General features: G+C 38.2%; 3 protein-coding genes and 1 pseudogene across 4 annotated transcripts in view; 1 reads left to right on the top strand and 3 right to left on the bottom strand.

Moving 5' to 3' along the window:
• Positions 1-48: 48 nt before the first annotated feature.
• On the bottom strand, positions 49-21,428 carry LOC111325616 (coiled-coil domain-containing protein 33). The gene is made up of 29 exons (XM_088735377.1): positions 21,189-21,428; positions 20,348-20,624; positions 18,867-19,160; positions 16,297-16,388; positions 15,832-15,998; positions 15,005-15,138; positions 14,815-14,924; positions 14,333-14,437; positions 13,811-13,902; positions 12,364-12,614; positions 11,774-11,907; positions 11,187-11,258; positions 10,774-10,893; positions 10,365-10,495; positions 9,759-9,798; positions 9,338-9,391; positions 8,282-8,362; positions 7,781-7,895; positions 7,258-7,346; positions 6,973-7,050; positions 6,460-6,513; positions 6,306-6,363; positions 5,270-5,349; positions 4,823-4,863; positions 4,386-4,419; positions 3,854-3,940; positions 3,453-3,500; positions 3,109-3,186; positions 49-2,296 (listed from the first exon to the last, which is right to left on the bottom strand). Exons 2-29 carry the CDS (start codon positions 20,601-20,603, stop codon positions 2,210-2,212), a joined length of 2,982 nt encoding a protein of 993 aa, XP_088591503.1. The 5' UTR covers positions 20,604-20,624; positions 21,189-21,428; the 3' UTR covers positions 49-2,209.
• Positions 16,399-18,710, bottom strand: LOC148721583 (uncharacterized; annotated as a pseudogene). The gene is made up of 4 exons (XR_015992476.1): positions 18,689-18,710; positions 17,936-18,079; positions 17,184-17,465; positions 16,399-16,792 (listed from the first exon to the last, which is right to left on the bottom strand). The product of XR_015992476.1 is annotated as an uncharacterized LOC148721583 (transcript).
• A 2,012-nt stretch (positions 21,429-23,440) lies between the features above and the next one.
• On the top strand, positions 23,441-25,272 carry LOC111325605 (ADP-ribosylation factor-like). The gene has a single exon (XM_022929436.2). The coding sequence runs from the start codon at positions 23,761-23,763 to the stop codon at positions 24,415-24,417; it is 657 nt and encodes a 218-aa protein (XP_022785171.1). The 5' UTR covers positions 23,441-23,760; the 3' UTR covers positions 24,418-25,272.
• A 700-nt stretch (positions 25,273-25,972) lies between these two features.
• LOC111325581 (gamma-glutamyl hydrolase) overlaps positions 25,973-27,674 on the bottom strand; it is a 7,978-nt gene continuing 6,276 nt past the window's right edge. Inside the window, exons 7-8 of the mRNA XM_088735418.1 lie at positions 27,174-27,311; positions 25,973-26,662 (exon numbers count right to left, since the gene is read on the bottom strand). Coding sequence (XP_088591544.1) covers positions 26,541-26,662; positions 27,174-27,311 — 260 coding nt within the window. The 3' untranslated portion in view covers positions 25,973-26,540. The remainder of the gene's footprint in view (positions 26,663-27,173; positions 27,312-27,674) is intronic.

Here is a 27,674-nt window from a genome sequence, read left to right as displayed (position 1 = left end):
GAATGTTTTACGTACAAGGAACTGACTAAATTCAAATGGACCATAAACGACAAAGCAGCTTCGGAAAAAGGAAAGGAGACTTCATACGATATATTGCTCGCTTTCATTTTCCTTTTCAATTTTTTCTTAAAATAATTTTTCCTATTTTACAGTTGATTGGTGACGCCGCACGCTTTACAAAGCAAGTCGCCAAAACAGCGTTAAAACGACCGTTGGCAACAAAGCGGCTACGGAAAAAGGTAAGGAGACTTCACATGTTTTATTCCTCGCTTTTATTATCCTTTTGAATTTTTTTTTTTTTTTAAATTTGTCCTTTTTTTGACGGCCCACACGTACGCTTGAAATTCGATCTTTTAAATAAGTTAGTTATTGCCGTTAATAAACTTTACAACCCAAAGTCATACACAGTATGCTTGGGCCGCCTATGATGTAACTCGAACAGGCGCCTCAACCCACGTGAACAGTCATATGGAGATTTTGCCTACGGATTTACTCTACGATCTGTCCAGCGGTTCAAGACAGCTTCATGTAGTTAAGAAAGCGTAGTAGTGAGATATCGGCCCGCCTTGTTACCATTGCTATGGATCCCTCTTCTCCGCATTAAAATCTTACGGAAGTTTCCAGACATTCTCATAGTCTAATTCTCCGAAGATACGAGATCGCCTTTCAACTATCGGACATGCTCAAAGTCGAATATAATTCCCTGAGGTAACCATTTCGTCGATCATTATACTTTCCTTGGAGTTTTCTTTCATCATGTTTAGAAACCCTTTATGTTTCAACCTAAATAAACGCCGAATTCCCGATCTAAATTTATTGTTTCCGGAGGAGCCTCGACTACGCCTCTTCCACTGTTTTGTTCTAACACGTACTATTTGACGTCATCTGTGGTCTTTTACTTCTGTTTATGTCCCTATAGACTAAGTTAGAGGGGCGAACAGGAAAATAGTTTGCTCGGGGTCATGAAGTAAAGACCGAGCGCAGCTAGGTCCGTCCCTCATGACGGAGAGCCAAATATTTTCCCGTCCGGCCCGACTAAACTCAGTCAATAAGTATTCTATCGTATGACCAGTAAGTGTTGAAAATTTCAACCTAAATAGGACGCGATGGTCGGGAACACACAGCCACACGGTTTCAAAAAAATCCTACTATTCGTAAAGCTTATAAATCACTTGCCCTCGAATCGTGATTTATAACCTTTCCTCGAGTTCTCCTGACATCTCGCGTGGCTTTATCACGTGATAGAGCCCGGAAAAATGTCCACCCCTATTCCATCCTTTAGTTGATGGAATATAATTTTTTTAATAAAACACATTTCGACACTTCGATCAAATTAACTTACATGAAATTATACATCATGTTTGAGAACTGACTGTCATGTCAACCTTCTTAGCAGCACAAAAACCTTTTAATCAACGAAATTGTGGAATTCCTCGCTACGGTAATCATTTCCGACTTCCACAATGGTAAACCGGTTGTTTTAAAGAGCTGTAGTAGAGCACACAGATCGTAAGCGTATCAGTCTTCTAACACGCCAATTCTTGGATTAAGGAAATTTCAGTGAGTCCTAAGAAATTCTTGACAACACAAGTCGTAGGCCTTTGAGTTAAGCCGAAAAGAAGGCTTAACTGACTTATTCTTATTCCTGATTACAAGGTAGGATAATTGTGCCAATTAACCTCACAAAGGCTAATCAAACAAGTGATGATAGTCAAGATACAGAGTAATTTTCAACTGAGAGTCGAAAGAAATCCGAGATTACTTTCGGTTTTGCTTTACTTCCTCCTGTGATTGGTCTAGAACACTCGCGCCATTCTCTCAACCAATCAGATGCAAAACAAACACCAATCTCAACCTGGTTACTGACGTTTTCCGCACTTTTGGCAATTCATTTGTTTCTACCTCGAGCTCTCATTGCCTCCTCTCTGTGTTAGTTTCCTTTGTTCTTATCGCGGGCAGTTTTTCCCACTTTAGTTTTGGATTTACGACAATCAATTGAAGAACGCTCTTATCAAGTCTGGGATTACTATCCAGGCATTAAAAACAAATTCTGAGGAATACACGACAAAGAAGGCACAGTTTAGTCACGAAAATTTAAATTCAGATCTTGATTGAGATGAACAATGCGTTCGGGATAATTGTTGCCTAGCTGGGACCCAGTGTCCTCTCATCAGGAAATCATCCATTAAGACTGGCTCGGTTCTAATTGCTATCTTCTCTCCAAAGGATCCAGTTTAGGTGACCGTCTTCGCGGACCCAAATGTCTTGAAGGTGAATTTGGCTTGGATCCATTATGCTGCAGAAAAATAAAACCACTTAACGTCGGGTTGGATTCAGAGTTGGTCCTAGCGGTAAGAGCTCCACTTTTATTCTGGATTTCATAATATCGAGTTTCGTTTGCCCAAACAGCTAAACTATCTTTTACAGGAAAGTATCGAGAAGTGTTTTCGTCGATCACAACAACGAACCGATCTTCAAGGAAACAAATTTCCAAGACTATTTCCACTTGGTTAGGACAAAAGCAAAGGTCCAGATAGAAGGAAGACCCCATATTCCAGCTGGGACCAAGAGGATGAATGTGTGGGAGAAACTAGCAATAACACTCATATTACTAAAAATCTGAGGAAACGTTTCAGAATCGGCACAAGTTTTTCTCGTATATATGCAATCATTTTCTTTGAACTCTAACAAAAGTTCCCTGTAGAAGAAGAAGAAGAAGAGGAGGAAGAAGAAGAAGAAGAAGAAGAAGAAGAAGAAGAAGAAGAAGAGGAAGAAGAAGAAGAAGAAGAAGAAGAAAGAAGAAGAAGAAAGAAGAAGAAAGAAGAAGAAGAAGAAAGAAGAAAGAAGAAGAAAGAAGAAGAAAGAAGAAAGAAGAAGAAAGAAGAAGAAAGAAGAAGAAAGAAGAAAGAAGAAGAAAGAAGAAGAAAGAAGAAGAAAGAAGAAGAAAGAAGAAGAAAGAAGAAGAAAGAAGAAGAAAGAAGAAAGAAGAAGAAAGAAGAAAGAAGAAAGAAGAAAGAAGAAAGAAGAAAGATGAAAGAAGAAGAAGAAGTAGTATAAGAAGAAGAGGAAGAAGAAGAGGAAGAAGAAGAAGAAGAAACTAATACGAACCCAGTCTAGAACATCAATAGCTGTGGACGAATTTTTGTATCCTGTCCTCTGGGCGACCTGACTTTCGTTTAATTTCATCTGAGAAAATCAAACACAAAGCTGCTTATGAAATAATACATCATTACTGGCATCTCTCTTCCTTTATAAAGGGATTTCAGCAAAACTGATATTATCATTAGCAATTTCTAGATAGCATACGCCTCGAAGAGCTTCAAAATAGGTAACTGGGAATTTAAATAACTATGGAGAAACTAAGAAAACGGCGGATCGAAAGAATACTTGGCCAAAGAACAAAAATAAGCATTACTGTTGCTCCTAAAAGGATCAAGAAAAAAAATTGTCACCTGTAGCTCGGCTTTATCCTTTGCCCATTTTCTGACGTTATCTGCCAACTACAGAGATTTTTAGGAAAAACATTTCACTTTACATTGGTTACCAACGAAAGGACATTGTGAAAACCATATTGGAGCTAAGATTATAACATCTCTGAGCAATTTTTTTTTTTACCAGTTATTCATTGTCGGTTTGTCTGTCTGTCTGACGGCCTACCGTCTGCCAGCCAGCCATCCAACCTGACTGTCTGTCTAACAAACAGTTTTACTGTCTTCCCACCCAAATGACTGCCTGGAGTTTGTAGAGGATAGCAAGGGATAAAATGGACAATTATGTTATAAAATTTTGACAGATAAAGCAGGGTCGACTTCCACACTTCCTACACGTGAAACAATGCAGCTGATTACTTCACCTGTTTTTCAAGAGCAACAATCCGTCCCTCTGCTTTCTCCAGTTTTTCAAAAAGTTCCAGTCGTTCCATATCTGACATCGGTCCGTTCTGTCAACAGACAATTCAATTAGACTGTTGCGCAATGCAAGTCTCTTTCCTTTTTTTTAAGACATTGGCCTATCAACGAAAATAGGGAGTCCATAAACTGTCGGAGATATTGTCATCCATCTGCATTTTTTACCTCCACGCATATGACCAGGAAGATTTCTTGATCTTCGACGAGAAATTACAAAATTACAACGTATCAACATTGAACTTACTTAAAAGCTACCTTCGGTCACGGGCGCACTGTAAATTTAATCAATTTTCAATTCAAACTTTACACCACTTTCAAAGAACTTGTTTTTCCACTATGAAAGGGAAGCCAAAACACTTGCAAACCACATCTAGAACATGGCCCTCTTGATGAATGCTTTACGTTTCAACAACAATAATTCCCTGCTGACAATAAAGTAGCAAAAAAATGGGTTTGGTTCTAGAATGACGCACTTACACTGGTACCAATCACTTGTTGTTCTCCTGGAGATCTGCAACAAATTCAGACCAGCAGTCAGCTCCCATAACGTAACCTCCTCAACTGATAGTCTCATGGGAGGTTCAGTTCCCGCGCTACATTTGTAACAGTCTCCCAAACATCCGTTCCCTTTGTAATCACTTTATCTCTTACAACTTTAAAACTAACAATCTCAACGGATGAAACTGAAAAACTTGACATTTTGCGTCGGCGAATGAGAACTAATCCAGAGAATAAGAAGAGAGGTCCAAGAAATTATCTCTAGCTAAAGCCAAATTTCGAACAGTTCTCAAAAGTGACAAGTTCTCAAAAGTGGAGGAAAGCTGATTATCAATGAACGATGTAAGATGGCGAGGGTTGCGGTCAGACCAGCAGTTGACGCAGAAAGTGTGTATTGAAAAATTAGGTGTACATACCTTGGCTTCTTCAGCTTGGCTTCCGCTGCTTTCAACTGCTCCTAATTAAAAGACAAAATTAAAATATTTAGTAGCTTTCTTTCTACCGCTAAAATCAGTGGACAAAATCCAATTTTATTACCCTTGCACTTGATCAATAGATTATATACATATATAGACTATATTGACGGGAGAAAGAGAGAAAACTGGGCCTCGTATAGGATAGTAAGTTTGACAATGGGTTTTTTGGGATGTAATGAGCTGACCCGTTTTGATGTACTCCTGGGGAATGAGTTAGATGGAATCCTTATTTCGAACATGAGATGAGACTAGATTGGCAATTCACATTCCCTTCATTTTAATTGACCAAATTCCAAAGGAGTCAACAGACTGATTTCTTTGGTGACTATGTAGCGTTTAGCATCACTAAAGCAGGTTAAACTGAAAAAATATGTAACATATAACTACCTTGTACTGCAAAACCTCTGCCTGTAGTCTGACGTTCTCTTCATTGAGTGTTCTGTAAGACTCGCCAGTTTCTGTAGAGACTAGTACGAGATTATAGTTGTCAACAAATGGTAAACACCACAGCATGCACTATTGAGTCATGGATGCATGCAGGAAGCTGCTAAGCACGAAGGAAGCGTAAGAGTCGCGCGAGGCGATAGCCGAGAGTGACTCTAGCTTCTTGAGTGCTTAGCAAACCTCCCAAGTGCATCCATAACTCAATAGTGTACACTGTGGCGTTTACCATTTGTCTTTTAACATAACATTGATACACTGTATCAAAAGAGTTTTCTTTTATTTAACAAATCTTACGTGACCACAAAAAAAAAGCGCGAGCGGAAAACTAGTCTTTGCATTTGCTCATGTCAGCTGTGTACACCCATGGGCAAATGGTGGAGCTGAGTCTACCAATCAGAGCGCGCGCTTTACTTTGGTAATGTTATAATTAAATGTATAGAGAAAGACGGCAAATTTTGAGCTCGTCGCCGAATAAAGCGGAATTTTTATTTTTTGCCTCACGCTCGCGGCAATGAATGACATGTCACTTTAAAAATGTTGCCATTTTTGCCTTTTTTGAGTAGATCCGATTTAACCAGCGATTAGTGCGCTGTAGGTCATAAAGATCTCTTTCTCTACGGGAGGGTTCCGAGGAAAAAGTAAGCCAGAGGGGAGGGAGGTAACATGGGTGACATCATGTTGGGTATATTGGTGTGGTGGAGGAGGAGGGAGGTACAAAGCGCAAGTGATCAGCAGCTACAAATTTAGTTTCGTTTTATGCCACCAACTTAAGACAACCATTTTGTGTGCATTGTCGAAACTGGACTCCTTAAGTCGTAACGAAATAGTTTCTTCGAAAACGAATAACTTGCACCTTTAGACTCGCCCTTGTAACACAACTACGTTTTTTTTAAAATCATTCTCGTACGAGTTTCTTGAAACAAACAGATAAGAAATGTAACCGGCTATGATAAACTGATGCGTTTCAAAGATAACTCACCTCCATTGTAAGGTCCCTTTCCTTTTTTGGCCAAAAGCTGCTCAAGTTGCACAATAACCTACAAAAAAAATGCACATTTAAACATGAATTGTAGCCTTTTTCAAAAAGGATTACAACTCACTCAGTCTAATAAACATGCTCAATAGTTTCTCACCTTTTCTTGTTTTTTGCAGGTATCTTGAATCGTCTGTGCCTTCTGTACCTTTCCCTGTCAGCGCAGAAATTCGAGTTCAGAATTTTAAAACCAAACATACAGTTTGTAAATATCTTGTAAACGAAATACAGTGACGCAATTAAAATCAAAGACCAGAGCAGTAAGTGGAAGAATGTGTGTGTGAGTTTCAAAGACAATTGGACGCTACGATTGCACCGACAAAACTTTTTGACCTAGGTAATTAAGATAAATTCCGCTACACTACAAAGTTTTCAAGATGCAGTTAGGCATTTTTTTCTTTAAAGTTTATTCTCCATCCTATTTCGAGAATTCTAGACCATGAGCGAACACTGCATTCTTGGAGAGCGCGTTATTTAGGGTTGACACCATTAAGCGAAGCTATGTTACGGTACGTTGAATTACGTTATGTTGACAGATTACCGACACTTCTTTTTCAAATGCAACAGAACAAACAAAATTAGACATTTATATGTCATAGTAAATCCCACTCGCCTGTAACTTTTGTAGAAGTGCCTGCTGCCCTTCGTGAGCTTCTTGTAGTTTCAAAAAATCCTTCTCCATCTCATTTTTCTGCAAAGAAATGATTTTGTCAATACATCACATACTAATTCTGATTGATATTACGTTTTCAAACGTAGCCCTTTGTGCATAGAAGTAATAAACATGTCATTGCTAAGAATTTTAAACAAACAAACAGGGAGTAAGGTAGAAGATAGCAGCTAGAATACCTGAGAATCACTGATCGGATATTAGGAGTAAATCAGAGACAAAATGCACCTTGATAAGATCATTCTGAAGATGCTGAAGTCTTGAATTCATTTCTTGTTTCTTTGCGGATTCATCTGCCAACTTCTTTTTCAAAAGCACTGCAAGTACAAAAATTCAAAAAGTAGAGAGTTCTGTTGCTGTGTCAGTCCGCGACAGAATGAAACCGGTCAAACACACAGACGTAACCAAGTAATTGCCAAAGAACACTGGCACAATTACAAGATGAAAACAGAAAATTACCATATTGCTACCGTTTGGTGATAAAAAAATCTGAATTTAATGTCAGCAAGAAAAGGTAAGCTAACAAGTAAAAAGAGGAACACATTTTGCTCAACATGACTTACGAAATAAAACAAGAAACTTCAATACTATTTTACGCTGAGAGATGGTCAAGGTAAGTTGCTCTTCATTTAAATAGACTTCAAGCTAATAACAATAAGACTTCAACAGAACTGTAGTTGTTTTACGCTGTCGTTGGCAACGACGAACTTTTTTTTTCATAGCTGCTGACTGATAAAAAGGTATCTCTTACCAAATTTCTGTACCAGCTCAGAATGTGTTACATTATCCAAGTCTTTGGAGCTGACCATCAACCTGGATATCTCGTCATGTTGGCCCAACTCTCTCCTTAGCCTACTGTTGGCTTCCTGAAAGAATCGATTACAACTTAGTATAAACCTAAGACCGCTTTACAGCGCAGCTAATTCGTCCTGGGCCACCTGACTTGCTTGTGCCATAACTTGTGCGCAAGAGAAAAACTCGCAGCACGCAACTAGAATTTCCGACCTCGAAAACGATCCAAGAAAAACAATTGAGAAATAAGGCCTACATTCCAGGGGATTTTCTCTCTTAACTTAATAACCCCTTGATAATTTAAAGATTTATCGGAACCTAGATACACGTAAGCCTGTTCGAATAAAAAAGTGGTTGAAATTAAAACGTTTCGTTGGGCTGGACTCGTGCAAACGAGTTGAAATTATCAACTTCTCTTACTATAAAAGAAGAAGGTTCCTTATACTCAACACGTAATCACCTCTAAACGTTTGCAATCCTCTCGCACATGCAGGAGATCGGCTGCCATCTTCCTCATTGCTGTTCTGTAGCGATCCACCTCCTGTAAGCCCCATGAGAAGATTACTAAATTGCAATCCGCAACAGGTCTAAATGCTAATAATATTCCCTCTATGTACTTTAAAAAGACAGATCTGATACAATGTATATATGAAGTTCAGATATTTTGAATTGCGGTATTAGATACGTATGATGCACGATCCTCGCAGTAGAGAGGATCGTGCATCATACGTATCTAATACCGCAGTTCAAAACATATGAACTTCATATGTACATTGTATCTGACTTATCATCACGGGTTTATTACGAATCAACTTAACGGCCTGCTCCCAGTTGGCTTGTTAGCTCAATTGGTGAAGCGCTGCACTAGTATCGCAGAAGTCAGTGGTTCGAATACCGTACAGGCCTGATTTTTTTCAGGTCTGATTTTCGCTATTGCATAAATAGCGCTCTCTACTGCGAGGATCGTGCATCATACGTAAAGACAGATCTATAAATTTGATTCTTTACAGAACACTCCCTACTATCATTAGAACTGATGGAACTTCAGCACAGTTATTTTTCACGGACACAAACATCGAGTGAAAGGAGAATTCAAATACTCCTGACTTGCTTCGATATCAGCATGACAACTGGACAGCCATGGTTTTAGCATTTTAAACTAAACAGTACAGACCAAGCTCTTTAGTGCGCGTCAGGGAAAAGAATTCTTTACTTTCACCTGCCCACGTCGTCTTAAAAACACCTGTGCTTTAGTTCTCTAATAATATTTGTAATAATAAATGATAAAATTTCTAATATTAAAGTAAATTGAGATACTAGAAACGCAATCCTCTGAAAACAATAACCATTTGTGTTGTCGATGCTGAGAATGTGGCACTACTTATTTCTAGGACATGTTTTCACACTTGTTTCTGCAAATCATCAGCATATTTGTGTACGTATACACTATCGATGATAACAATACCAAACACTGAATCTTAACCTATATTTTGGATATTGAAATGACCCCTCATACCTTCATTTGGTAATCCATGACAGCAAGGCTGTTGGCGTCAAGCTTGCCTCTGACCTAAAAATGAAGAAACGTTCACAAACAACCAAAACATAGGGAAAAAAACAACTTCCACATCAACTTCTCATTACTGCGTTCTGTTCAAAATAAACCACTGCATTACAGGTTGCTTTAACAGAGACAAGGCCAATTCCACCGTCACAGATAATCTTCAGTCATTATAATTATACTGCTACATCAAGGTGTTACCTTTCACGAAACAAAATAAAATATGCAGTGTTACTACAGAGTTACAATAGTAATTTAACTATACATTTCTTTGCGTTACTTTGCTTTCTTGTTTTATTCCCCAAAATCATGTGCAAAATAACATAATCAGCGGAAGGAGATTGGAGGCTTCCGTCTGTTTGTGAAAAATTCTCACCTCCAGAGGAATCTGACTTGATCCTGAGGCATCATTTGTTCTAATAAAGAAAGGATCTAATGTGAACCTCGCAAAATAAGCTTGCAGGATTAAAGATTAAGGAGTTTCGTTTGTCTTGGCCTCAATAAGACCGTAAAGATCCCCACCCACCCCCGCTGTGTCCGCGTGAGTGTGGAAGGGAGGGGTGAGGCGGTGCTACACATCGTACGCGAGTAGATATATTATCATGTTGCTACACAAAATGATTTTTTAAATTTTACAGAATAATTCATACCACTTCGTGACTGCACGGAAATTTTTGTACTAGGCGAGTTCAAAAATTAATTGAAGGTCAAGAATAAAATTAAATTTTCAATGACGAAAATATCTGCGCTTGGCATCCTTTTAATGTACACCATGAATATCCGACATAATAATCAACATTTCAGAGATACACAAAGGGGGAGGGAAGGAAGTCGCCGTTCCCTTCTCTCAATTTTTTTTTTAATTCTTCTTTAAATCCTGAGGGGTCTTTTGGATAGAGATTAAAGAACTGACGTCATGATTTCACCATAATATATCAGCCCCCCTTCTACATCTTAAATACTTCACTAAAACCCGGCTCACCCTTGTTGAGGTGATAATTTCCCCAGTGGGACATACTCTTTTACAGGTAGAGTTCTTGGTGCAGTGTATAAAGAATGAAACTGTGGCAAAATTGTCTTGACCGCATTCATTGGAGGAAGACCATAGTGTGTCTGAAAAGAAACACAGAAACAAGTTATTGGATTTAACACCTGTGGCTCAAGATGGTGCATCCGTTTCCCTAGCCTTGGCAACCAGTTTATTTCATTAAAAGCCTGGTGGTATAGCAAGCCGTGAGGTCCTTGGAGCTTAATGACTTGGCATCTGAACGGTAAAAGGAAGGAGTCATCAGTTTCACTCCTTTCATAGATTTAGAAATTTTACTCAGCCTAAACCCGTGAAAAGTTGTCGACCCTCTTTTATCCAAAAAAGAAGAAATTGAATTAACCACCTGTTCTGCCTTCCTCATATTCTCTGACTGTAAGGGCTCTCCATCATCTGATATTTGAGGTCCTTCCCTGAAAACCGGTAATGAGGACAAGTGGGCAGCAGACCAAAGCTGGTCAGGTTTCTGTAAGACAAAGACAGGTGTGAGCAACAAAACGATCCTGTATGTAACAAAAGCATACTGGCGAAGTTTGTGATGCTAGTGTGATACTTAACCAACTCATTCAAGCAACAACGTATGAAACACACCTTAAGAGTATATTCATTGCACTAATAGACAGACTTTACATATCCTTTATAATTAAACAACTGTTGGTTGATTAGCCTTCCTAAATTGACCATAAAACATCTGGTCAGGCCCCGCTAGAGAATGCTAAATCAACTCTTTGTCAGCTGTAAAAGAATATTTCCACATACCTCATCTGTGACAAGTCTGAGTACAATGCTAACTGTAGGACCTAAGCCAACCGCAGTTCTCAGATTGGAACCCTTTAAAACATAACAAAAACAAGCAAGTTTTCCTTTATGCCAGGTAACGGAAATTTTAAAACCAAGAGCAAACTTACGTCCACAGATTCTTCTATGATTTGAAGGATAGATAACAAAGTGATTAAAAGCATTGATGAAATAATTCAACGGGAATTGAGTACTCTTGCTGAAGGTGGTGAAAGTAATTTTAAACTTCTTCTCGAATGTTAGTTCATGCTTCCTTGGTTTAAGTTTAGTGAACAGTTTGTTTCAATTTTCTATCTTGCCTTTAGAGTGAATGAAAGGGAAGATGTTTGAAAGTTGTCACAAGGGCTGGGAAAAAAAAAATTCTGAGCCCTCTATGACTTAAACCTCAAACTTTCCTATGTCATGGTAATTTTGTTGTAAAAAGTGACCATGAAATCAGAGGGCGAGAGATTCAAATCCGTGCAACAAATCAGATTATTTTTATCAATCCTTTGTTACCCTGATAAGGTCATGAGACATGGTTCACCAGAGAGCCTCTTGTAATTTACCTCAACTGGCAGATTGTCCACCCTTAGGCCCATTTTTGCACTGTCCCACTGCAGGCTAGACAGCAGCAACTGATCCATTGTTTGGTAGGAGTAACAAACAGGGCTTGTTAGCTGCCAACAATCTCTGGACATTGCTGTTATTAATACAAGCAACAGTAGCTACTTTAGTCAAGTATGTTTACAAGCTCAAGTGGCTCACCACACCTGATTTCACCACACAGGCCAGCACTTACAATAAAGAAAGCTAAGTGGATTGCTATGTGATCTCTTTCCACTCCTATAGCCAATTTAGCAACAGAACAGTTTGGTTTCTGTGGCAGGAAGCTGAACTACATGTCAGAGCATTGTTTCTGATCCTGGATATGGAGCTAGTTGCAGTCTTTTATCAACTTTCCCCAATGATTCACAGTACCCATTGATATTTCAGAGCAGAGGGCCTTGACCAACAACACATTACAACGATCCTAAACCAGGTTTCAAAACTTCACATCTTGATCTAGAGTACAGTGTGGTAACCTGTAAGCTGTGTTGTCTCCTACAGAGCACAAGCAGTATCTAATTGCTCTATGAGTGGACCATTGTTATCTTACCAAGTGAAGCTGGATAATATTCTAAAACCAAGGCTGATTCAGCAGTGAACAAACTTGATTTATCCCCAAGAAAAAAGAGAGTCTGGTTCCACTGAGGCTGTTCCTGGGGCTCAGCAGCAGTTGTCAGTTGTGGAGCTCCAAACTCATTTACGGCTCCTGCTATGGCAAACGATGTTGGGTGAGGAGATGGGAAGTGAATGGTAGTCACTGTTACCCCAGCTGGTCTGGGCTGAGCTGATAACATGATTTCCCTTGGAAGAACAAGACACTTTTCAGGAATGAATGAGGTGTAAAAGTGTGAGCAAGATAATAAAAGAAAAATGAGTGCTCTATTTCTGTGATAATTCACTGCTTAATTATGAATTATCTTTTAATAATATATCAAATAATTGCTACAAATGTTTTGGTTACTTTATCATTAATTAAGGTAGATTTTCAATTAAGATGACAAGCTCAGTTGTTGTTCTCTGTCATCGTGATGCACACAATGGTATCTAGTGCTTATTCCATATAAATTCAGCTATCATCAACGGTTGGTAACTACATTTTACTTTAGTCTCTATTCATCTGTGATTTATTTATTATTAATTTTTTTGGCTACTTGAATCCTACCTGAAAATTATTAGAACAGTTATTGTTATTGCTTTTTATTTCAGTCATAGGTACAGTCACATACACACTTACTTGTACTGTCTCCAGTTATTCACAATTCTTCCTGTTAGAACAGTTATTGTTATTGCTTTTTATTTCAGTCATAGGTACAGTCACATACACACTTACTTGTACTGTCTCCAGTTATTCACAATTCTTCCTGTTAGAACAGTTATTGTTATTGCTTTTTATTTCAGTCATAGGTACAGTCACATACACACTTACTTGTACTGTCTCCAGTTATTCACAATTCTTCCTGTTAGAACAGTTATTGTTATTGCTTTTTATTTCAGTCATAGGTACAGTCACATACACACTTACTTGTACTGTCTCCAGTTATTCACAATTCTTCCTGTTAGAACAGTTATTGTTATTGCTTTTTATTTCAGTCATAGGTACAGTCACATACACACTTACTTGTACTGTCTCCAGTTATTCACAATTCTTCCTGTTAGAACAGTTATTGTTATTGCTTTTTATTTCAGTCATAGGTACAGTCACATGCACACTTACTTGTATTGTCTCCAGTTATTCACAATTCCTCCTGTTAGAACAGTTATTGTTATTACTTTTTATTTCAGTCATAGGTACAGTGCACACTTACTTGTATTGTCTCCAGTTATTCACAATTCTTCCTGTTAGAACAGTTATTGTTATTGCTTTTTATTTCAGTCATAGGTACAGTCACATGCACACTTACTTGTATTGTCTCCAGTTATTCACAATTCTTCCTGTTAGAACAGTTATTGTTATTGCTTTTTATTTCAGTCATAGGTATAGTCACATGCACACTTACTTGTATTGTCTCCAGTTATTCACAATTCTTCCTGTTGCAATCAGTGGACCCATTTGGCTCGACACAGGAGAGTCCATGCCCCTCAGTAACACCTAAAATAAAGCAAAAATGGACATTTCATTAAATTTTCTTTTAGTGAAGCCATTATTCTGAAAGACAAAGGACTGGATGTGAACATCCCAATACTCACGGTCTTAAAATAAGTGAGGGGAATTTGCTACCTTTGTATAATCAAGAAATGGATAAATATTCTAGTCTTCCCTGATAAGGACGAATAAACCATAGGCCCCGTCTCCTGCAGGGTTAGGGGTAGGAGACGTTAATTTCCCACGCACGAGATTACTGTGCGGTGGATGTCCTCCCCTGGGTGGGATGGGTGGATGTTGGCCCTGAAAAGCCCCTATGGGGAGTGGTCAATTAACCTATGTAGATGTAGATGTAGATATGTGCATATACACTATAATAGGAGATGACTAGCCCAGCATTCCAAAATCAAATTTCACTCTGTTGCATTTGCTTTACCTCTAAGCCATAAATTTTTTCCTCTACAGATGGAAGAGGTAACATGTCCAGTTTCTTCATCAGTGTGATGTACAGTCTTGTGTCACCACTAAGTTCTGAGTTGGGCTGTCGAAAAAAGCCAAATAAAACAGACAGGCAAAGAGTCAAATGAAAGTCTACTGACAGATTAGCAATCTGCAAAAGGATTCAAGAGGCCCAGTTATCACCTAAGGTTGTCCTGGATTCCATAAGTTTAAGTGACTAGGGACACTCAACATTTGTCAGAAATGGCCAGCGAGACCACTCAATTTATAAGCAAATGGCTTTTGCATGTACTCCTCCACCCAACCTTCTGAATAGAATAGAATAACAAATCTGAGAAAACGGCCACAGGGAGCCTACTTGCATACCTCACTCTTCTACACTATAGCAGATGACTAGCCTAGCATTCCAAAATCAAATCTCCCTCTGTTCCTCCTTTTACACACAAAAGTGTATAATACCTGAACCAACTCCAAATGATATTGATGAAAAGGCTTCAGATGGCTGAGTGGCACCGTATACTCTGTCAGTAACTCTTTACTAGGATGGTCTGCCATCAGCAAGATAACAGCTGTGCAAGAAAATAATAGAAAGAAAATAAAAATAAATGCCAGTCTGCTAACAGCTTGTTTGAAATTTTTGTAGACAGACCTTCATCGTTAGCTTCATCCTTATGAACCTCAGTCAGCAGCAGTTCCTCCCAAGATGGAGAGTGTGTTGGTTGAATGACAGCATGCGTAACTGACTGACCCATTTGCATCTTTGTCACTGCTCTCCTGGACTTCCTGTAACATTGTAACAAAATGTTTCAAGACTTTGTTGGAAGAAAAATATTGACTTTTGTACACCCAAAAAAGATACTTATAAAAGATAAAATATATGAGAGGAACAAACTATCCAGCCAAGACTTTTATCACAATTGCAGAAACATCCCCCCCCCCCCCCTTGGGCAATGTTGGTCACAAAAAAATATGGTCATAAATGAATAACATTGTATGATCATCACTGAGAGGAGAATGAGGTGTTTCAACAGCACTTGCTAGAGATTAAACTCAATTTTGCGGATGTATACCTAAAGCTCCAGCTTATTTAATTAAGCACTTACGATAAATTGTTTCTAACTTACTTTGCGATGACTTTATATCCATTGCTACTTAATTTTATGTACTACAGATGGCATGAAAAAGTAATCATGAGCAAGTACATGATATAAGGATGTGTCGAGAACATGATTATGCAATAAGGGTGTGACGCTGTTAATATTTATTTAGCATTGATTACAGGCCGAAAATAGTTTTGTACATGTGCTTTCGAGTCGAAAGAGCAAGGAGTGTAAGGTTTGTATTGAGAGTAATTAGTGTTGAGCTTGAAGTAGAGTTTGTATCAAGACATCTAATCAGAGAATTAAAGCAATTCACAAAAGATGTCAGATGAACTATTGTTCTTTTACAGGTTATTCAATAGTTTCTACTACTAACCCCACAATGTACGGCTGAGGAGCCCTTCCATCAGATTTCATTGGCAGTCCCAGAGCACCATGAATAAGAACTGCCACTTCACATTTTCCTTCTCTTGCTGTGTTACTCCCACACAGATGATGCACAGGTATACTGTTGACATGTGAACCAAGGGCAGACTCCTGGATCTGAGTGGATGAAATGTAAAATAAACACTTAGAAAACAATACAGGTCAGGAGTCAGGGAAAGCAAGTAAATTGAAGGGTTATAGTAACCAGTGAGGGGTGGGGGGGTGGGGGGGTGGGGGGTGGAGGAAGGACATGGGGTGAGATGGTTAGAGGGTGAAGGAAAGGGAGTGGGTAAGGCTGAAGAGCAAGAAGCAAAGGTGGAGGGGGAGGGGTTGTGAAACCACGTAATTCAGCACACAACAAGAAGTTTTTAACATTAAATAACTAAAGACATAAATTTAGGAAAAAGTTACTCACTGTTTTAAACCCTGCTGGAGTATCTGGTGTAGTTGAAGGACCTGGTTTAGGTTCTTTAGAAATTGGAAGTGCTTGTGGCTTCTTAGGAGGTTCTAACAGAAAAAAAAAACTAAAAATCAGGATCAAGTGATTTCTACCAATAAATAACAATCCTTTGACAACAGCATATTCCCCTCTTTGCTATCCCACTTATTTACGCTGTTTTAAACACTCTGGCTTCATATTCTGTCCAAATCCAAATGATGTTCTTTTTGCAATTACAATTTACTTTCAATTGTACAGTGTCGATCATAGTCATTTGAAATCTTGTATAGTCATGCAGGTAAATGTTACGACTTCAGGATACATACTGAAACCTGGCTGTCTTTCTGTATGAGAATTGTTGCCTCTGTCCTTCATGTTTGCAACTTTTATCTCATCACTTTCTCTTTCTCAAAAAAACCCAACCTGTCCTTTGGAATTCTCTGTCTAAACCTTTCATACTGTAGTTCCTTTTACAAATGGTAAACACCACAGCGTACACTATTGAGTTATGGATGCACACAGGAGGTTGCTAAGCACGAAAGAAACGTAAGAGTCACGTGAGGCAATAGCTGAGAGCGACTCTAGCTTCTTGAGTGCTTAGCAAACCTCTCAAGTGCAAGTGCATCCATAACTCAATAGTGTATGCTGTGGTGTTTACCATTTGTTTTATAACATAACATTGATACACTGTAGCTAAAGAGGTCCCTTCTATTTAACAAATCTTACATGACCAGAGAAAAACAAGCGCGTGCGGAAAATAGTCTTTGTACTTGCTCACGTCAGCAGTGTACACCCATGAGCAAATGGGGTATGCTAACTTCACTAATCAGAGTGCGCACTTTACTTTGGTCATGTTATAATTTCATTTAAAGACTCTGGGCTCTCTACAGTAAGTTCTAATGGGCTTTTGTCCATGTGGTCCACCATTTGCTGCATTGCTTTAAAGAAATTCTCCTTAACTTTTGGTGGTACCAGTTTCTCTTCCCAAATTCTTTCTTCTTTGTCACAGGTTGCCTCATCTGCATCAAGCTTTCTGTTTAATTCTATGCCACTTGCTATCTGACTATCTGAGCTGTCAAATAAGTTTCCTGTTTGTTGGTTGGACACCCTATCAAGAGTGTCCCTGGAATGGTTCTCCTTTTCCCCTAAAACACAAGTTCTTGCTGTTAAAAAAAAGATTAATTTGAAGTTCAATTAAACTGTAATTTGATATGCATGTTGTTCCACTGTGTGTTACATTAAGCAACAGATTTGTCTTGATGTTAGACCACCACAGAACTGTACCCTGACTCCTCCACTCCACCCGCCACAGGATTTCTTGATTCCAAAACAAAGGAAAGACTGAAGCTGGATTAACATGTCAACTTTAAACCTCATCTTAAAAAAGTAATTGTGCCTGAAAATTATTTGTAATCAAACAAGTTGATTTTAGAGCACAGCAGCATGTACTAAATATAAAAAAAAAGATTTACCAGTATCCATTATGATGTTCCTTTGGGACGACCTCTTAGAAAACATCAGAGTATATATGATACTAACTGCTCTCTAAAAGCCTTCACTTTGAAAGTTTCAAAGATTGTAATTAACAGTATATCATTATTGTTACAAAACTCACAGACTAAGATCACTTCTTCATTTTCAACATCTGTGGCTAAAGTTCTTCTCTCTTTGCTTTCTACCTCCCTGCTCCCTGGTAAAAAGTTAGCTAAACTTTCTGCATCATCTTGTTCTTGAACTGCAAAGGACTCAGTACCTAAAACTATTTACATTCTTAACAAAATTAACCTTGCAGCTTTAGTCAATAAACTAATGAGTAACATATACCTAAAAGAAGTCACAGTGTAGATCTGTTGATGATTGTCACCAATGTGTGAAAATAATTCTTATTACTGATGAAACTTAGATACACTCTGACCTTTTCAGGTGTTTTTGAAAAGATATATATTTTTATATGCTTTTGTTCTATCAGCCAAGAGTTACCCTCTAGAAATCAATTCTTACATTAACTATATTCAGTCTAATCACATATAGTCAATGGCACAAAACACCTACAGCTTGGTTACAGAGCACCCAAACTTGCAGTTATTAGTAAATTCATACACAGAACTCAACTTGGCAGCATTTGGAATTCCTATTCCCAGTGCTATAAAAAATAATTCACCAAAAGCAGTCTGCTATGATAAAAATTAATTAAAGATTTCAGAATGACTTTTCTGGGAAAAGTAAACCTTGAATTCAACTCTAAATTTGCTGTACTGTAGCAACTCTGTACAGCTGATTCTAGAGTAGGTCTTGATGAGGCAATTCAGGTTTGTGGAGGATTATAATCTAGCTCTGAGTTACAATTTCATTAAAACATGCCATGCACCAATCACATTTTCCTTCCCCATTGGCATTGGTAAAACTTTCTTCTGTAAAGCCAGAGAATACCTATAGCAGGAATTTATACCAAAACTTGACCACCTTGATCTTGTTTAGATCAACCCAGACCACTTGACTTGCTGACCAGTAAATCAGAACTACATATAACAGTTTATGTGGCTTACTTGGTTGCTCTGCTTCCTCTTCAAATACAAGCCGCATGGCTACCCTGATCGTACCACAAGTGATCCAAAGTCCCTGATCTTCCTGGGCTTGATTCAGTGTAATGTTGGTCTCAAACTGGTATAGTTCATTAGAATCTTTAGTTGATGGTGTTGACTGTCGCACGGCTGAAAATAATGCACTCCTCCGTGGGAAGACACTAAAAACAGCCTCTCCACACTTGTCACCTTCATGCATGGGATTCTCTGGAAGACGATATGCTTCTATTATGAGTTGAATATCCCCATCTGCACTCTCTGATGTTGAATGTTCAAAAGAAATTCAACTTGTTAGGTGAAATGAGTAATATTTAACCAATTATTGGATGTATTTACAGCTTATTATGCCACCTTAAACAAAATGAATTTTACGTAAAAAATTATAAGATTATACACAATACACACATATCAGGAAGCCTGACTGCTGCTATTTCTCACAAGAATCTCCTTCCGAGCAGTTCACAGTCAGTAAATCCAAATCCTGCATAGTAAGAATGGCATGTTGGTTTACAGTTTGCCTTTCTATAGGGTTTGGGACATGCTCCTTCTGAAAATTGGGATTCTCAGAGATGAAATTTGTTGTACTCTGAGACATACTTTTTGAATGAGTAACTTTTTCTCAATGAAGTAAATGGTTTGAACCCGGGGGTAACATGTGAAGGTGTAGTCTGATTGTCCGGGTGAGTTTAGTCCTGAGAAGGACTGTTGTCGGTGGTAGTGACTGACGTTTCAACATCCTGTGCAGAAGTCATCATCAGAACATTCTACTGACAACAATCCTTCACTTGACTCTGATGATGACTTCCGCACAGGTTGCTGAAACGTCAGTCACTACCACCGACAACAGTCCTTCTCAGGACTACACTCACCCGGATGATCAGACTACACCTTCACATTTTTCTCAATGACTATGAATAAATGAATGGAAATTAAATACAGTAATGAACACTTCTTAGGTAGTATGTGGTGAAAGTAAGGCCTGAAAAAAAATCAGGCCTTTACAGGAATTGAACCCATGACCTATTTGATAACAGTGCAGTGCTCTACCAACTGAGCTTTCTAGCAAACTGGGAGCTGATCATTTTGTTTGTTGATAATAAACCTGTGAAGTGTCTGACCTCTTTACTGCTAGAAATTGAAGTTAGAATCATTTCAATGACAGTTATTTTCTGTTTTCACACACACAGTTAAATGTATATCCACTAGATGTGTATTTTGATATAATACACATCTAGTATTTAGGACCTCTATGTAAACCACTATTGTGATGGAGCTTCCTAATAAAAGATTGTTATTGTTATTATTATTATTATTATTATTATTATTATTATTATTAAAAATGATGGTGACCAATGGTCTGACAGCCAGTCAGTTTACCCTGCCTTCTAACTTAATTCTAATGACAACCTTGGATGACAAATATAGATGAAAGGCAATAACCATACCAGAAGGCAACCAAAAGGTGATTACTGAGTCTGTGAAAGTCATCAAAGTCTCAGGATCCCCATCTTCTAAACATGCATCTGTAGTAAACTGGTGATCCTCCAAAGGTAAATCAGAATTGCCCACGTACAGCTTTACTTTAGACCGTTTCACTTTGCTTCCAACTATTCTTAACATCAAAAAGTAGCTTCCTGAAGATACAAATTGGGCATTGAAGATTTCAATTGTGAAGCGAAGGGGCTTGGCGTTATCTCCCATTCTTGATGAGCTTAGAATAGCCTGTAAGATGATATTTTGAAAAATTATTCTTAATAACATTCAATTTGATAATGCATGTGAAAAACAAGGAAGTTACATCAATTACAAAAAATGATTTTTTGGTAATTTCAGACACCTTCTAAACGTGATGTATTTCCCTCGCAGTTCTTTCAGGGAATATTCTAAAGGAACCAGGTTTGGTTGCTGCACTGAGTATATACTTCTTAACCACAAATTAACTTGTATGTTCTACTCTACTTTGGTCAACAAGGGAACAACGGGATGAAAGATAAATTACTGAGTGATCTTTCAAAGCACCAAAATCACTCGTCATATCAGCTGTAAAGTTAACCACGTTTTATTTTCCTGCATTTTAGGATGACACGAAGTGAATGTGTGCAGTGAGGTCATGCAATTCGCTTAATCCAGGGAAAAATTATTTGTCCGACCACTCTGCACGAAAATAATTTAAGATGCGAACTCTCCCTCTCCTGAACACCCGTCGCAGAAAACTTGTACAACTTATGAGAGACTAATCATGAGTTGAAGGCGAATGCAAGTAGATCCCACAATTAGTTTGTTTACCTTCCTGCTCTCTTGCTCAAGAATTCTCCGAACTGATAAACTTTATCTTCCTTGCCTTGCAAACAAGAGATTACGTGACATCTTGATACAACAGAATAGTTTTCTCCATGGCTTCTCAGAGTATAAGTTATGATAATCACAAGGTGAACACAAGTTCTCACTTCACAACGCTTTTGATTAAGTTCACAGTTGCCATAGATCCTTCGCCATGTTTGATTTCGACGAGAGAGTTAGTAGTCTGGGAACTAATCATTCTTCAGAAGTAGATCGCCCTTTGATCAGGGACGGACTATTATTTTTCATGAGTTTTCTTCCGCAAACATTTCTTTTAAAGGTCTTACATGTAAAACATATACGCCTCCGTTAAAATTTTCTTCCAACATCATCTTCATGCAAACAATTTTTTACATTTTTTTTGGTCAAGCATGTATGTCAAGAACTACAGCTGCTTGAACCATTTTGTATATCATATTTAAGATTTTATTCGTTTATGTCGTTCATATAATTCATTGACTTCTGAAATAGGTATTAAGTAGCACAGTGATAAATATGGTCAATATTGAAGAATATTCTCTGTTAACTAATATTTTGAAAAAAATACCTGATATACCAATTTTTGTAGTAGGACAAAACGTTGACAAGTAACGTTGAGATTTAATTGCCACAATAAATTTCCATATTTTTAAGAAATATTCAGCTATTTTCAGATTTGTGTTTTGCTTAATACAGAGTGACTACTTTTTAGTGCCCAAATTGTGTTAATTCTTAATTCCATTTGATTTGCTGTGGACGCTTGCCGGAGTGATTTTGGACGCTTCTGTGTGCTTTCGGACGGTTGCTTATCATTTTTTCCATGATTCCATTGACCGGTTTGGACTCGTAAGTCCATTTTCGGGTGCTTCCGTCCGTTTCCAGATGCCTTCAATAAGTTTGATTTTCGAAAGTATCCGTTCTTATGGAGGCTATAGTTGAGTTCAATTTTTTGATGGTGTGCCTGATCTTTAGACTCATCTGCCTAATATAAGACTGTAGTATCCGATTCTAGAAAGTTCTTTCCGATTTCTAATACGTTTGTTTGACTTCAAACAGTTCTGTTCGATTCCAAACGCTTCCATCCGGTCTCCAACACTGAGCTTTGTCCATCTTTCGATCCTTCAACTGAGCCTACCTATTGAGCTGAGTTTTAATATTTTGAAACTAACCGGCTCATTGACGGCTCTTAAATATTAATTGATGTGGGTTGAATGAGTATATTGGTATGGCGTATTCCACAATTATTGCTATCCAATAGAGTACAACAGGTGTTTTCCATCTCAGACAAGGCGAAACCTTGAACCGCAAATTGATGCATTTTTTGGTAAATTGAGCTCCTTCTATAAGACCTTCGGTATCTCTTATAATGTTTCATTTTTTAGTCCAGTCTTTACAAACTGTAGTACGAAAGAGATACTCTTCGCCTTGAGTATTCAGATACTTTTATACACCACAAATTCGGCTTGAGTTGTTTTGCTTCAATATTATCGCCAACCACTGCGATATACATATTTTAGCTATCACAGGCAACCACCTGTTGTCTCTGGTTTGAAAAATTGTTTTTTCTTGGATCGATTAACTGCCAACAATAATTTCTAAAATCTTCCTTTTAGCACTGAGGGGGAGATCTTACTAATGCATTGCAGCATCATTTTCGAAAGGCTTGGTTCAATAAGGAAATTAAAAAGATGGTATATTTTTTATCCCTGGTTTCATCCTATGGAAGGTTTTTTAACGCAAGAATTTGTTGAAGCCAGGGGGAATAACTGATAAGCTTTAACCATTTTAATAGTAAAGGAGAAAACTTCATGAATGGAGTTTTTTATTATAAGCGATTGTAGAAAGCCGGCTTCCGGGAGGAGAGGGTACCAAGATCACGTTTATTTTTTTAGTTTGGGGCAGACACCTAATTTCGTTTCGGTTCCGTGTTCATTGAATTTCGATGATGAGAAAGAATCTGTGAGTGACTAATTAAGCTATGCCCGCGGTCAAGTATAGAAACGTACCTGTCGGATTACTTTACTAGGGTTTACTTTGAAATACATGTGATACGCACAGTTGTCGCGGCGTGACATGTTACACGGAAAAGAGGAAACAGAAGGCAAAAATTCCCGCGAAATATTGCGTTCATTGATTGTTTATCTCATTGCGACCCTCGAAAGCGTTCTTGTTGAGGCCTAGTTCAGGCACAATGAACAAATTTTGCTTTTATCCACGAACCAATCAGTAGTCCGTTTGTCAATAAACCAGATTAGCGAAATTTGCATATTTCAGCAAGTTCGTTTAAATTTACTACGCACAGATGTGAAAATTCACGAGAAGTTGTAGTACACTCCCGCTAGCTAGTGCGAAACCGAAACACAAATTTCGCTTTTCAACATTTCTTTCGTCTAATTTGGCATTAGTGCCAAGAAATTGCCAGTTGAAACAGAAGAAAGCCGTCGAAATACTTCTCAGAGTTCGTATGGAGCAACTGGTGTGACCTCTATTTCGAATATCGCAATATTTTGATACGATTGAGGAAAGTACGGAGTGGGTAATGGGGAATGCGGTGATAGTTTCCTTACGTCGCTTTCGACCGAGAATTAAGTTGCGGAGACCATTTCATGTGGTCATGTTGGGCCTCGACAAGAGTGGGAAAACTGCCATTTTGTATCGAAGCAAGTGGAAAGATTGGAAGGAAAGAATTGTTCCGACTCCAGTGTTTAATGTAGAAACCGTTCGACCGTCTAAGGACTTGAGATTTAAAATTTGGGACGTGAGCGGAAAAGAACATATCCGTCCACTTTGGAAGGCGTACGTGCGGCAAACGGACGCAATTATTTTCGTCGTTGATAGTGCAAATGAGGAAAGAATTGAAGAGGCGAAGGCTGAACTGTTCAATCTTGTTGACTCCGCTCAAATCAATGGAGCACCGATTTTGATATTTGCGAACAAACAAGATTTACCAAACGCATCAGCCCCAATGGAGGTTTCAGCTAAATTATCGCTTCATAATCTTAGTTCTAATCATTTGTGGTATCTACAGCCAACCTCAGCTGAATGCGGAGATGGCATTTTGGAGGGTTTGCGTGTTTTATCGGACATGATAGCACAGTGGAAATCTGACATGAAGGACTTAAAGAGCGGCCGGCGACATCGACATAGAAAATTGGCGGCTTCGAGAAGTAATTCGGCCAGCAATATTTTAGCATAGATGTTGGGCACAAACTGGAATTGCTAAAATGGCGTCTCTTAAAAGTAGTTTGACCCAACAAGTAATTTATTCGTTAAATCTTGCACTATCACGAAGTACCGATTACTTATTGTCTCGTGATTTATTTGCGATTTACGTAAGTTTCCAATTAACTGGTTCGCTGAAGGTGCAATTTACATCCACTTCGAGGCGAACATGATTTTGCAAAATGGTTCAACTTTTTCACTTTTCGTTAACCGTTCATTTTCATCAGATATACGAAACGGATATTTAGGGAACTTATCGTATTTACCAAGTTTTGGCTTTCTCAGAAACCTCAACACATATGTTGTGGATTCACAAATGTTTACATTATTTTGTAATTATCGTTTTGAACTCTCGAGACTTTGTTGCCTTACACTTTTTTCCGAAGCTTTTCTTATTTGATAAAATTGATTATATGAAGATATGAAAGAGTATTTATTACATCTAATACTATCCTTTGACGAAGCGACTTAAGTTAATGTAGTTCATCGTTAATTTGTTGTGGAATACTTCTAATAATTATATCGGTCTGCCGGTAAACCAAGATGGCAGGTCCAAAAATTATGTAAAGCAGCTCTCTTTCCGTCCGCCTAATAAAATGGCGTTCATTTTTTTTTTCTTGAAATACTACATAATTATCGTGTTTGAATCTCTGCTTTGCTAGGAAATGATTTATTCAGCCTTCTACTCTGCCAAAGCCTATTTATTTTTATTATTAAGGCTATGAGTTATTTATGACGCAAATTATTAACGTTTTTCATCGAAGTTGTCGTGTGAAAACGGTTGTGTTTTTTTTTTTCAAGAAGAAAATATTAAAGGTCATTAATGGTGCATGCGTGATGCATCCTGAGTCACGGTGGTATATATGTTGTAGTTCAATTTTATCCTTCGTTCAAATTTTATTTTCCTTTGTTTCAAACTCATTAGCATACATTAACATGACCGAGAACAAAGGAAAAAAAAAATTTGAACAAGTATAAAATTGAACTACAACATACACACGAATGGAAAGGAAGGAGGACAAATGGCAAGGAGTGGTAAAGGAATGGTTTTGTTCTCACTGACTAACTTGTGGCTTTGGTCGCAAAAAGGCAATTCCGATTGTCTCTACAGAATATTCACAAGAGAAGACGACCGAATCCTGTTTTCTGATTGACTAATGAGTGGGCAAGATGGGACCATTTTCCCGACCTGCTTTGTGCATGGGACAGCGAAATGCTTCGGCGTAATAGTTGTCCATGTGATAAGTCCCTGGTAAGCAAGGCTGGGTATCAGCTCATATCCTTTATTAAGGGTTCTTTAATGGACCGAAAAGAAGCCCATCGATCCATAATGTCTTCACGATTGTTCAAGGAGGCACATATCTTTCACTGACATAGCCAATACTGAAAATGAAAATTCACTGCCCCTCGGAAAACGAATGCTTTCCCCTCGCTTAACTCGGGCGTGAGGAAAGTAACGGTATGTACATTCGTCCGTATCGTTCACAGAATATCTTCACAGCTAGCCTCGCCATAGGAAAAATCCAAGCTCGCCAGGCCAAAATAATTTTTAATGAGATTTTAGAGGCTTCATGCAACTTGGCAATTGGATATAAATGGTGCATTAACAAAGTACAGCAGAGCAATGCAAAAAAAATAACAAAAACACACAAAAAAAAAAAACACGGCAAGGCGGTGGTGTTGTGAAAGCGCGGCGTGAGTTTACTGGAACAGCGAAGTGTAGCAAAACCAAAATATAACCGTATTATTTTCGGCAATTATAAAAAATGTCCCTAACTTTAACAAAGCAATTGTTCTAAGACACGGGGAAACCAATGACGAGTTTCACTTTACATGCAAATCGTTAATCGCATAGCTGCAATTTCTATAAGATCTTAGAAGAATACATCCCCATGAAGTGACGGGGGATAACTGGCCAAAAAGTATGAATCTCGCAAAGGTATTAAGTTTTTGTAAAATTTTACATGTGTAGTCATTTGACTAGACCTGTGAAATTCAATGTTTGACCACATTTTCCTTTCATATTTTCCTATCATTTGTCTTGCTTCATTTGAAAAGCGCTTTAACACACGATGATCTGTGAGTCAAAAGCCATCTCTAGAAAATATAGCATTGTTCAAAGTGGGTTATGTCCGGATCACAGAAGACTGGATTGTGATGGTAAATCAACGCCGCATCTTCATCCTCCTTACTTGAGAATCTGTGCCCACTCAGACGAGCTGAAAATAAAATCTCACTTCAGTTCCTCAACCTCGGGTACACTATCCTCCATTTATCCACATATTTCTAATATTTAAGAATGATTTTCAACATTTTGGGTCGGGATATTCATGGTAGCGCAGCAACAAAATGGCATAGCTAAAAAGATGACCAAAAACTTTTTATTCAATCCACTTTAATTTTCTTCATACTTTTTACTTTTTGTGTAAATAATCTTTGCATGGATTAAAATGTTGATTTATTGAAAAGAAATGATTACCCAAAGTTATCAAAAACATTTCGCACAAGTTACGAAGCCTACGTCCTTCCACCCTAAGGAAGGCTTTACGTTGTTGTAAATGAAGGGATGACAATTTGGCGGAGAATTGTGGGATGGATCAATTAGGATGGAGGCTTTCTATCCCACAAAGGAGACAGTTTTGTGGAAGAACACTAGAAGTGCAACTCAAAGGAGAAGGGTTAGAAGGGCTGCAAAGGGCGCTACATTAAGCTAAAAAAAAATTTCCCCACCTTGGTTGACAAAAAAGTCCGCTACATATTGAGTTATCAGTATTGCCTCTTTAGAGTGATTTATGGCCACCTTTGGAAACCATTCAAAGGCGTTCTTTTCAGGGTGCCACTGCACACCGAAGATCGGATAATTGTAAGCTGAAAAAGAAGAAAAGATACAGTCAAATTTCCCTAATGCGACTATGCTTGGTGCAGGAACAAGTGCTCGCTTCAAGCAAGGTTGGTGGTCGTTCTGTATATGAAGACTCTCTTATGATCTCTTACTGGCACGTTCGTTTATGCATGTGTTGTGTGTGGATTGTATACAGTCAACCATCCATTAGGTGAAATTAAGAATAATCATGGTTTTTTTTTCGTCTTGTTATGAGCAAAAAAATTGAGTCCCCATGAGGGAGCCCATACAATCTGTTTGTGTAGCCGACTGTTGTTTTCTAGTGAATGTACCAGATTTACCATTTGCCTCACCCATAATGATATATTGCTGACTATGTACATAAATCA

This window comes from Stylophora pistillata, chromosome 10 (genome assembly GCF_964205215.1).
Source record: "Stylophora pistillata chromosome 10, jaStyPist1.2, whole genome shotgun sequence".
Lineage (NCBI taxonomy): Eukaryota > Metazoa > Cnidaria > Anthozoa > Scleractinia > Pocilloporidae > Stylophora > Stylophora pistillata.
Note: the sequence above shows the minus strand (reverse complement) of the source record. Positions and strands in the feature narration are given on the sequence as shown.